Genomic DNA, 12,396 nt, shown 5'->3' on the forward strand with positions numbered 1-12,396 from the left:
AAATACAATAGAGGGAGACCAGGCATGGTGGCTCATGCCTGGAATCCCAGCACTTTGGGAGGCTGAGGTGGGCAGATCACTCGAGGTAAGAAGTTCGAGACCAGCCTGGCCAATATGGCAAAACCGCATCTCTTCTAAAAATACAAAAATTAGCTGGGCGTGGTGGTATGCTCCTGTAGTCCCAGCTGCTCGGGAGGCTGACACAGGAGAATCCCTTGAACCCGGGAAGTGGAGGCTGCAGTGAGCCGAGATTGTGCCACTGCACTGCAGCCTGAGCAACAGAGCAAGTCTCCATCTCAAAAAAAAAAAAAAAAAAAAAAAAAAAGGTGGGGAGAGAGGTGACATACATGTACAGAGCAAAAAAGCCACTGGGGCTACTCTATCTAGATAGTGTGTGGGGACGACAGTTGGAAGCGGCGGGACGGGGAGGACAGTTAAGAAAGTGTCACTTTTTCCAAGAGAAAGGATTGCAGTGACTTGGAACTGGTCAAGAAAAATGAAAATACAGATAAGCAGGTAAATCTGAGTTATACTTTGGAAGGTGAAAACGACCCACAGCCCATCCTGTGCAATACGTTCTCCTTTGACTGAAGCATGCCCGAAAGACTATTGTAAAGGACGGCATCAGTTATGCAAAATCCTCAGCCCTTCCATTCTCTCCAGGCTCTGTTCCCAGCTCATCTGCTGTGGCAGCTCTCGGGAAATGACAGTTTCTTGGTTTTTTGTACAAAATGGTTTTCTGTTACATTTCACTGCACTTTATGGGAAAAGTTATATGGCCCAGTAATGGTATTCATGAATCAGGAATTCCTAGAAGTTTTGGACCGATCCTTCTGAACTGCCTACATCTGATTCCCAAACAGCTGTCATTTCTGATCAACGTGCATCCCTAAAAAAATTAAGTAGTTCATAAAGTTGACTGGATTAACTCTAAGTTTCCCCCAAGAATTTCCTGCCTCTTGAGAATAAGCCCAGAAGATCATAAAACTAGCCAAATAGAAAGAGGAGAGATTGAGAATATGAGAATTAACTACCTTCTCTTTAATGGGTTGTGTCGTGGATATTATAAGTACTGCTGTAGCCTGGGTTCGGCCTCCAGTGCGCAGAGAGCTTGCTTTTCCTAGGCTTCCTGCCCAACACTTCGTAACTTCCATTAATGTGAATTCGCTTCTGCCACTTTATTTATTGCCCACTCTGCTTGCATTGCCAGGTGACATCTGAGTAGATCATTTTTTCGTATCTTCGTTTACTTAAATGACATAAAAGTTAACCTCCTGTTAAAGGAAAACCTTCTTCCCTATGAAATGAGGGCATAAATTGATTTTTTTTTCCTCGTGCAAAACAAAGACTTGAAAACCCTAATATGTGTGTTTTACAGCCTGCATATGCCCCATCTCCATGAATTTGGGCATATTGTTCTGTCTCTTTAGTTAAGTCTGTTGCAAGGAACATTTAAGAATCTTAAAAGGGCTGCATAGCTATTGCGAGGATATACTGGAAAAAAGTGCTGTGATATGACATCAGTGTTCATTTTCGATGCCCCTGCAATGAAATGTCTTCCATCTGTGAAGTGTTGGAAGAATTAAGATCTATTGTTCCATTCCTCAATGTCTCCATTTGGAGAGGGTTTTAGTTTGGTTTAATTCTTATGTTGTGCACACTTTACATCTGAGTTTGAACAGGAGCAATTGCTAGGGACAATCGGATTAGAATACCAAACATCAGTCCTGCTAAATTGCATGGTTCCTATACGATAGCACATCCGATGAATTTGGAAGCAGTCCCCATGCACACATTTTTGTCAGGCTCTCTTTATGCTTATTAAGAAGGTTGGTTTCCTCAAATGGGAATCAAATCCAAATTTAAAACAGGTCATAACACTGCTTCTTATTCAAACCCCCATTTTGCATAAGCATTTTCGTTTCCTTTCTTTTTTTAAAGAAATGTGGCAAAAATCCAGTTGGATAGAAATGTGAGAAGAATGCTAATTTTTAAAGAAAAAATAAGTTATTGTGGTTCTAGGGCAATCACAGGACACAGCTATGATATAATTCCATCTTCTGGCAATCTTCAGTGTTGCTGGTGGCTGCTGCATGGTTCTCATACACATACAAATAGACGTTTTTTTTTCAGAAAATGCTGAGAATGTCCTTTTTGTCATCTGCAGCACCCCATGGGCCTTCTTTTACAATTGGAAAAGCTATATGGCTTCTTTGGGGCCTGGTGTTCAATAACTCCGTGCCTGTGCAGAATCCTAAAGGGACCACCAGCAAGATCATGGTATCCGTATGGGCCTTCTTTGCTGTTATATTCCTGGCCAGCTACACAGCCAATCTGGCTGCTTTCATGATCCAGGAGGAATTTGTGGACCAAGTGACTGGCCTCAGTGACAAAAAGGTAAGGTCACCTTGCTTTCATCTCTATCTGAGGGTTGGTCTTAACTGCTCTCCTTTCAGGAGGAAGAGATCCGGGTGCCTCTCATTGAGATCCATCAACTCTAATACACAAAAACCAGAAGGTTTTTTTCCCTTAAACTCAAATTGGCATCTTTCTTATAGTTTTTGAAACACAACCTTAAGCTTAGCTTTCCTAGAGCTAAAAGATTCCAGATCTAATTTGGAAGCATGGCTTCCCCGAGTGGTCATGTTTCTTATTTATGTGATCTTTCTGATGCTCGTGAATGGCCTGTGACTCAAGTCCTTAGGTTGAAACTCATCCTTTCGAAAGTGTAATGTTGAGGAAGGCCCATTTGCCTGGATGAGAAGAAATTGGGGTGAAGGAGCACTGTAGGCTGTGGGTACCTCATCTATGACATGAAAAAAAGTCATCTCTAAGCCCTACCCAGAGATAAAGTTGTCTGACAGCTCCTCTTTTCCATACAGCCAAATCAGTCTCAGCGTCAGCGCTTCTGACTCACCTGAAATGTCTTCAAGGCACACAAAAGGAGCAGAGAGGTTTTTTTTGTTTTATTTTTAATTTCCCACTGGTTCCTTCTCCTCAGATATATCGCTAATCTTCCCTCGTGGGGCTGTACTTCCCACAGCAGTAAGACAGGAGTAAAAACACCTGCTCTCTCATTCTCCACTGAAATGAAATGTAACAAGGGCTGCAGGGTTTGAGTAGCTATTCAGAAATGCACATTGAGGAAGAAAAGAGGTAAACTGGGTGCATCCTCCTATTGAGACTTTAGTTCGGGAAACATCTTGGCTTGCTAAGCTCAGCAAGTGTTGAGACTGCAGCACCGCGAAGATTTTCTGTTCCGTGTGTGGGGGGATAATTTGTCTCTCATTATAAAACCTCACTAACATATCTGGTTGACATAAGTCTACATATATCCTTTTGGCATTCATCAACAAACTGCTGAATAGAAAAATCAATCCATGGAAAGCTTTTACAGCTTATCCATGGTACACACTGTGATTGAAAGAATCTTGTCAAGAGAGCTGATGAGGGGTTGGGGTTAAAGATGGAATCATTTCCACAAAGGCATGGGAGTGGCTCGCCTCTCTCTGATGGTTTCCGATTGAGGCTTGAGTAAGGGTCACTCTACTTACCATGGCACACAAAGGCCTGTGGTATCTCACCTGTGCCCACATTTCCTTCCTCTTGTTCCATCCCTGTCACTAAGTTGATTTTCAGCTCAGTGTCCTTGTGCCTCTTATGCCCTCTGCCTAGAATGTTCTTCCCCAGTCTTCTCATGGTTGACTCCTTTTGGAATTTCAGGCCATAGGGAAGACATTACCTCCTCAGGGAAGTCTTTCCCGGGTACTGTAATAAACTTGGCAGAATAAGCTCAGGTTCCCAAGAAACGTAAATTCTACTAGGAAAAAATAAACAGTACACAAGTAAACATCAGGGAAGAAACAAATTTGGAAATTTGGGGCAGAAATAAGTTATAAAGAAGATAAAGCTGAGGAGACTAAAATTGTCTGGGTTGATACAGTTGTTTTGCACTTAGAGGTGCTCAGGACATTCTTGCTGGGTGAATGAATACACACATGGTATACTGGACACTGTGTATACCCCACCTGGATCTCCCAGGATCCCTTTTGCAGCCCTGTGTGCCCAGCCCCACCTTTCCATGCTTTGCTGACAAAGCCTCACTTCAGGGATCCTCAGCGGGCTTTTGCCTTGGGGCACTGGAATGGTAAATGCCTGGCAATTTAAGTTCCCTCAGTCTTTGTGGTCACCTGTAACCAAAGACTAATCGGTGTGAGAATACAAAGGCCCAGCTGCTCCCTCACTTTGAAGCAGGAGAAACTTTAAGGTACGAATCACTCTCTGGAGCTCCCTGCAGGACTGGACGGAGATGGAGACTTGAGCTTAAATCAGACCTTTGGTTTCTCCCCGTTCTCCAGTCTTTCCTAACTTTATGCTGCTCCCCTGCTGACTTCTCCTGGAACCCTTCACTAGTAAATCATGCTCACCCCCAAATCCTTCACTTGGGGTCAGCTACTGTAAGATCCCCGCTTAAAGCAGGTGGTATCTCAGAGGCAGCAGATAACGCACTGCGTTTAGAGTCAGAAAAGTTGCGTTTCCTCTCTGCCTGTTTCCTCTCTGCCACTCGCCAGCCATATAATGCTTTTAAAGCCATGTTGCCTCACGGTGCCTGCTTTGTCTGCTGTATACATTTGGGAGTCACAATTGCAGTGAGGATGAAAGAAAGCCACATATGTAAATGTGCCTTGTAGCACATGAATCCCTCTGCAGATGCAAAGTGCTATTATGCAACTCCGTCGCCTTATGGGATCAAAAGTGCAATTCCTAGAAGTGATTAGAGGTATGGTGGAAGCAGCGGGAAGCCATGTCCTGGAAGAGAGGATTTTTCAAGAAAGTGATTGGCAGCATATTTTGCTTTTTGTTGCTATTTTCAAAGGCAAGGTGGGGAAAATCCTTACTACATAGTTTTGGGTCTAAATAACATGACCACTTGTGGGAAAACTAATTAAAACCACTCATAATTTGACTGACCTTCACTGACTTGGAAACACCCAGTAACAGATACCATATCGTCAAGAGACACAGCTCAGTTTCCATGCTCAAAGCATTAGAGGCAAGCTGATAGCTCTTTTAATTAAATGTTTGATACAATGAGATAAACAGCAAAATTCCTGGAGTAAATAAGCTAAATGCTCCCAGAAGATTAATAGAAGATACACCAAGGAAGTCTGCAAAATAAAAAATCTGTATTGAATCAATTTATTGTACACTGTGGTTGGTTTTGTTTTTGCTTTTTGTTCATCATGAATACCTGTGTAACAACTCGGGTTTACAATGCTTTTAAGGCATTAGTCCTTGCCGTGAAGAATCATTTTGGAGCCCATGGTGTGCTCAGATGAGCTGGGACTTAAATTATAAATAGGTGAATTCATGGGTAAGATGCTTCCCTAGGAATTATTAAGAGAAAATTGCAATGTTGATAGGGATGCTTTCCAAAATGTTGGGAATCACTCTGATAGAGGAAATCCATCTCTGGGAGGCAGATTTATGTTGTGGAAAGAGCAATATCATGTTTGGGGTCAAATGGACCTGGGTTCAAATCCTGGCCTTGCCATATGATTGGCCTTCTGTATGTCAATATCCCCCTAGGCTTAATTTCCTGTAAAAGAGAAGACATTATCTCCTTTCTGGCAAGGTTGATAGGAGGATTAGAAATAATCCTCACACCATGCCTGGCACACAGTAGATGATCCTGTAATGTGTTATTTCCTTCTTCTACCCTCCTCCTTTCCACTCCCCCCTCTCATTCCTCCCCCTCTCCTTTCTCTTTGTCTCCCTTCTCCTCCTACTCCTTCCATCATCTTCATCATCGCCTGACTCGAACCATTCTTGGCTTCTGGGGCCTGAAATGTTATTGCACTGAGTTGGTCTTTTGTGACAACCAATGGAGGGAATTGAGGGAACTTCTCTCAGTGGATGAGCCGAGGAATGTGTTCTCAAGGAGCCGTGCTGTCTCTGGGCACTGTGCTGCTGCTGCTGAGTGGCCCCAGTCCAGGCAGCCAGGCCTCCTTCCAGCTCATCCTCTCTCTGCTCAAGGACACACCTGCTTGCTGCTCACATCAAGAAGCACGTGGGACTTCACCAACAGAAGACTGTACTAGAAATAGGGGCTCCAGTTGCCAGATGTCCCTTATTTACAGGCACAGAAGACAGATAGATATTTTTAATAAATGTGTAGCTTTTGGTTCATAAAAAAGAGAAAAAATGTCTCGGTTAATTGGTGCATTTTTCTGGAAATTTTATCTCCAAGTGTTGCCTCTCTACCTCCTCCATCATCAAATGCTTGCCATGTTTTAGTCACTCGGATGACCTTCAGACATGCTTCCATATTGGATGGAAAAAAAAATTAGAAAATAATCCTCTGTTCTCCAAACTGTAAGGAGCCTGGCTTCATTGTTTGGCTGAAATGATGTGTGGGTAACAACAGGTGATCTATCCCAAGCATTAGAGGATGCCAGGTGTTCTTTCAAGCAAAGGATGCAAAAGCAATCTCCAATTTACAGATAGAGAAATTGAGGCTCAGGAGCTTAAATGGTTGCTCCAAATGGTGCAGTTTCTAAGCAGCAGATGAGAACCTGAACTTCTCTCTTCTAAGTCCAAAGCCAGGTGAAACCAGTTAACCTACACAGCAAGGGAACCCTGCAGAGAAGACAGGGGAGTTCCTCTTGACCCCGGATATTGTGATTACATTGTTCTGTGGTCTTGCTGACAATGGAGACCTCTGTCCTACCTCTTCCTTTGCTAAAGCCCATATTGGTTTCTTTCTGCTTGCACGTGGAACTCTCTGGCAGAAAATCTTGCTAGGAATCATTCTCATAGGAAGCACGGAGTGTGTCCTGGATGTTGACCCTGGGACTTAAGAGTTGAGCCATCCTTGCCCCCTCACGGTTTTTCATGCTGTAGGTCATGACTCTTTAGTGAGCCATGAAATTAGTCTAAGGATTGCAGACATTTTTTTAAAAATAGAACATAATGGATAACCTCAGAGTATATCACAGAAAGAATGAGTGCTGTGAAATTTTGTGCGTGTGTATGGAGTGGTGATGGGAAACGTATTGTGAGTCATGCTTTAAAAAGTTTGACAGTCTTTAGTCTAGTGGAAAAGATTTCTGGAGCTTGGTGTCAGGCTGAATTTTGTGTGGGTGATGGTACTATCCAGGCCAGAGAAGCGTGGAAACCATCACAGAGACTGAATATCTGTCTTTGTCACTGCGCAACCCAGAGGCAGGGAAGAAAGTGAATTTTTAAAGACCTATGCAGCTCCTCTGCAACAGATGGGGAGTGAAGTGGAAGGCATTTAGTCAAATAGGCCATCTCCGGATGTCTCTGGAGATTGGGAATGGCTGCTACAATGAGATTTATGAACAGCACTATTCCCTCTCTCCTCCCAAGCAGGCGGCTGCCATGAGGATGAGCCTAGACTTGGCCTTTTAAGCTTTTGGTGATGAGTTAAGGCACTGTTTGGCAGAGTGACTGCAAAAAGCATTTTGCTGTTCACCTACACACACAGGCACACGTGGACGCACATACTCCCAGGGCAAGGCACGCCCTGGCAGGAGGATCTCATTTGTCCAGTGAATGGCCACTTCTCCCAAATCCAGTTATGACTGCTTATTGGGTAGCAGCATGCCTAATTTAGGGAAAACGATTTTCAACTGGAAATTTTAATTAACGGTGAAATGAAGTGTGAGTCTGGAAAAAAGAATAATGTTTCTAGCTGGTCTGACTCTTGGGTAAATCTGGATGCTTACCCTGGCGGTTCTTGGTTCCATGGAAGACACACTGGTCTGGAAGTTAGAGAGACTGCTGCATTGTGGTCCTGGTTCTGACACTGATTTTCTGGGTGTTCTTCCCCTCCTGGGGTCTTTAAATCTTTATATCTAGATGAGGAGAGAGTCACTAGCAATGGTCTCTGAGGAATGATAGAGTTAAGACCTCCGCCTGCGGTCAGACGCATCCAGGTTTGAATTCTGGGCCACTGCTTGGTAGTTACATAATCTTAAATAGGTCACACAACCTCTCTGAGCCTCAGTTTTCTCATCTGCAAGAAGGAGCCTCTAAGATTAACTACCTGGCATGGTTTTGTAAGGATTAAATGACCTGATGTTTGTAAAGTTCTTGGCATAGTGCTGGACCCGACGAGGTTCCCGAAAAGTGTTAGTCATTGTTGTTATTACTTTCTAGTTCCAGAATTCAATATTTCATAGAAAAGTGAGGTTCAGGTTCCTTTTTCACTCTTAATGACAATAACAAAAGGTAATCATAAATATATTTTTGAATGCTTCCTGTAGTCCAGGCACTATTACAGTTACTTGACAAACGTATGTTGAGATCTTCTTGGTGGCCCCCCACTCTACAGATGGAAAATAAAGGGAGGCAGCATGAAGTGAATGTGTTATCTAGGGTTCTGTAGCTTGTATGTGATAGAACCTGATTTTCCAACCAGCCAGTTCGAGCTCCCACTTATAACCACAGCCCGGTGCCATCTCTAGTGTTTAGCTGTATTTCTGGAACTCAGATCCAGTTTTCTTGACTTCGACTCTCATTGAGTCACCTGAAACACTGAAGTGGTAGATAGACGGAATCATCCAGTCCATCAGGGAAGACTGGTGATGCGTGGTCTACAGGCCTTTATGGGGGGCTTGAGAGCCGAGTGCTGGGCATCCGTGAAAGCTATAGATCAACAGGGACTGTGGCTCAACAAGTATTCATGGAACCTGCCATGCACTGGCAGTTATGCCTGGGGAATGTTAGGCACTAGATAAATAGTGCCTGCAGGAGTGAATGAATGACTGAGTGAGTGGAGAATGAATGAGTGGTAATATATAGTCATTTTCTGGGTGAGGTGAAGGTAATTATAAATGGAGTTTAGAGAAGGGAGTGATTGGTGGAGATCACAGAAAATTTCATCATGAAGTGGATAAATGGACTGGACTAAGGTAGTACCTTAAGTTCAGCTCATTCAGCATTTCTAAGCACTGACTGTGTGCCTAACACTGTGCTAGTCTCTATAATGGCACTGAAAATTTCAACTCAACAAGTATCTATGGAGCACCCAGCCAGGCCCTGTGCTAGGACCTGAGCAATAGTACAGAAGAAAACAGATGCTGGGTCCCCTCTCCTGGAGCTCACAGACTGACTGAAGATGTGATTAAGTAGAAAGAAAGACCAAAAAGTAACATTTTATTGTCATCCTGCACTAATGCGTGTGTTTAACTCCTAACACCAGACGAAATGATCACTGATTTCTCATTTGTTCTCTCCTCCCCCTCCTCCCTTCTTTTCCTGCTCTCTCTCTTCCTTTCTCGTTCCCTCTCCAGTTTCAGAGACCTCATGACTATTCCCCACCTTTTCGATTTGGGACAGTGCCTAATGGAAGCACGGAGAGAAACATTCGGAATAACTATCCCTACATGCATCAGTACATGACCAAATTTAATCAGAAGGGAGTAGAGGATGCCTTGGTCAGCCTGAAAACGGGGTAAGGATGGCAGTTTCCTTTTCTCCACAGGTCTGCGGGTGATAAACCTTAGAGAAATTGACTCTTGGCATGCCTCAGTTCTTATCTGCTCCCATTGTTGTATTTCTGGAGAGTGACTATGGTCCAGATGGGCCCCAGTTGAGGGCTGTTTTTGTTAATCTAATGAGCATCCCAGGTTTCCTTCTGAGCTGGGTTAAGAAAAAGCAAATCCAGGATGCTTTGAAATGCACAGAAACAGAGGGGTTTCTTAGACTGATAAAGAAGTTTGTCCAACTCCATGGGAGATTTTAACCAAATAGAAAGATCCAAGAAGGCTGAGAGTTTAAAGTAGTGAAAACAAAGATTTTTATCTGATTTTAGGTAGGAGGTTTTCTGGGAGTGGTGAGGAGTAGCTTGCTCGTAGGAGCTTTATGAAAAAACTAATTGTATAATATTGATGAAAGAGAAAGAAAAGATGGGAGAAAAGCAATGAGAACTCAAATCATTCAAGTTACAGCTAGCATTCCTGTCTGTCTGTTGGCATTGTGGAGTGTAACACAGACTCCATAGCTGAAGCTGTAAAGAAAAGATAGCACAGGGGTTAGGAGTTTAGACTTCGGAGAGAGAGTTTCTTATACTTCATAGCCTCATACCTAAGATGGGAATAATAATAGGACCTAAGAGAGAAAATCTGATGGAAAGCATTTTGGATGGGAAATAGACAGTACCTAAATGTGAGTGTTGTTATTTATTGTAAAGGTTAAATTCTATTCCGTGGACTCTTCTGAAAAGTCGGAAATGCATGAAATCCATTTTAGAAAGGATTAAATTCAATAAAAATGATTTTATTTTCAATGACAGAGTTGTTTAGTGAGGGAATTTTGATTATCCAGAAAATTAGCTCGTATAGGGCATTTCAGTTGTCAGATTCCTGCATGGAAACGTGACTGCAGGTGTATTCTCCTTGTGGCTTAATAAATAACCTCCTCTTCAGCTATTCTGCAAGCCCATTGTGAAGGCCTCGCTGCTGGCTTTGTGTCTGGTAGGGGGAGACAGAGGCCCCTCTAAAGCATCAAAGCTCGGATTTCTGCATAGAAATCCTGGTCATTTTGGCTGTGAGCATTCTGTCCTTTCAGTCTGTGCCTTTGGAATCTCTTTGGCATCTCAGCAGGGGCTGGGAGAGCATTTATTTAGAAACCGAGTCTATGATTTCTGAAAAACTCATTCCCCCAGTGCTCATTCTGGCTTGGAATGATTTCTTTAAACTTTTGAAGTATAACAAAAATGCAGAAAATTCACAAATATTAAATATGCTGCATTATGGCTTTGTACAAACCGATCATCCAGGTCATCAATCCCTGGAACCCCACCCCACACCCTCTTTCAGTCAATATCTTCCACCCGCCTCCTGCACTTCTAAAGCTGTAGATTCTTGGTGCCTGCTATTTTAACATAGAAATAAAGCCACACTCTTTTCTTTTTTGTCTTCTTTGGCTCAACATTGTGTTTGCAAGATTGTTGCATGTAATTTCAGTGCTTTCATTCTCATTGTTGGAACACACCACACATGGATGTCTCTCTCCTAATCTTGATGGACATTTGGGTAATGTCCTGTTTTGGGGCTACTATGAATAATGCTTCTTTCATTAATGAGTGAGTGAATTTCTCTTGGTATACACCAAAGACTGCAACTGCTGAGCCATAGAATATTTGTGTCTTCCACTTTCATAGATACCGGAAAAGATCCATTGTTGATGACTTTACAGTTTAGCCATGGGGTTGGGATTTTTGTTTGTTTGTTTCCATTGAGGTCTTTTGATCAACATACACTGTCGTTTTGGACAGACCATGAGCGCAAATGCAGATGATAATGGTTGGAGACAATGGTTGATGCCTAGCTGACTTTCTCTCCCTCCATTTATTAACCAGAGTACAAAATGGGTTGTTTTCTTTCTTTTTCAATCTTTTTAAAAATATAATAGCAAAAAAAGAAAAAAAAAAGAGAGAGAGAGAGAAATGGAAACCATTCGTGACCATAAATTGTACAAATTGTTTTCTGGAAGCCATATAATAATTATAACATCCATCTTAGAAAACTTGGGCAGATGGCAGATTCACTCTATACTCAATCTCCTATGTGGGGGATGCTTTGCATTGTTACTTTAAACTCAGAAACTAGAGCTGAAGGAGTACAAGTATTTATTTTTTATTTTTTATTTTTTATTATTATTTCTTTGGAGATGGAGTTTCACTCTTGTTGCTCATGCTGGAGTGCAATGGCGCAGTCTGGCCCCACTGCAACCTCCGCCTCCCAGGTTCAAGCAATTCTCCTGCCTCAGCCTCCTGAGTAGCTGGGATTACAGGCGCACACCAACACGCTCAGCTAATTTTTGTGTTTTTGTAGAGACGGGGTTTCACCATGTTGACCAGGCACATTTTGAACTTCTGAGCTCAGGTGATCCTCCTGCTTCGGCCTTCCAAAGTGCTGGGATTACAGGCCTGAGCCACTGCACCCAGCCACAAGTCATTTTTAAAGAAATAATTCAATATACCCTTAGGGATGAGAGCATAGCAGTTCTCATTCCTGGAGATTTAATTTCATTAGAGTTAATATTTGGGGAAACCACATACATGTTTAACAGGCTCCTTGATTATTTAAGTAATTGGTTTTTTGTTTGTTTGTTTGTTTGTTTGTTTGTTTGTTTGTTTTCAGACAGGGTCTCACTCTGACACCCAGGTTGGAGTACAGCAGTGTAATCATAGCTTACTGCAGCCTGGACTTCCCTGGGCTCAGGTGATCATCCCTCCTCAGCCTCCTGAGTAGCTGGGACTATAGGCGTGTCCCACCACACCTGGCTAATTGTTGTGTTTCGTGTAGAGACGAGGTATTGCCGTGTTACCCAGGTTGATTTCAAATTCAGAAGGCTCAAGCCATT

At 42.8% G+C, this 12,396-nt stretch overlaps 1 protein-coding gene across 4 annotated transcripts in view; it reads left to right on the top strand.

Moving 5' to 3' along the window:
* The window catches only part of GRIN2A (glutamate ionotropic receptor NMDA type subunit 2A), a 432,458-nt gene that overhangs the window by 352,832 nt on the left and 67,230 nt on the right, over nucleotides 1-12,396 (top strand). For all 4 annotated transcript variants that reach the window (XM_025371387.1, XM_025371386.1, XM_025371388.1 and 1 more), the window contains 2 exons: nucleotides 2,168-2,397; nucleotides 9,321-9,481. In XM_025371387.1, coding sequence (XP_025227172.1) covers nucleotides 2,168-2,397; nucleotides 9,321-9,481 — 391 coding nt within the window. The remainder of the gene's footprint in view (nucleotides 1-2,167; nucleotides 2,398-9,320; nucleotides 9,482-12,396) is intronic.

The sequence above is a fragment of the Theropithecus gelada genome, chromosome 20 (genome assembly GCF_003255815.1).
Source record: "Theropithecus gelada isolate Dixy chromosome 20, Tgel_1.0, whole genome shotgun sequence".
Lineage (NCBI taxonomy): Eukaryota > Metazoa > Chordata > Mammalia > Primates > Cercopithecidae > Theropithecus > Theropithecus gelada.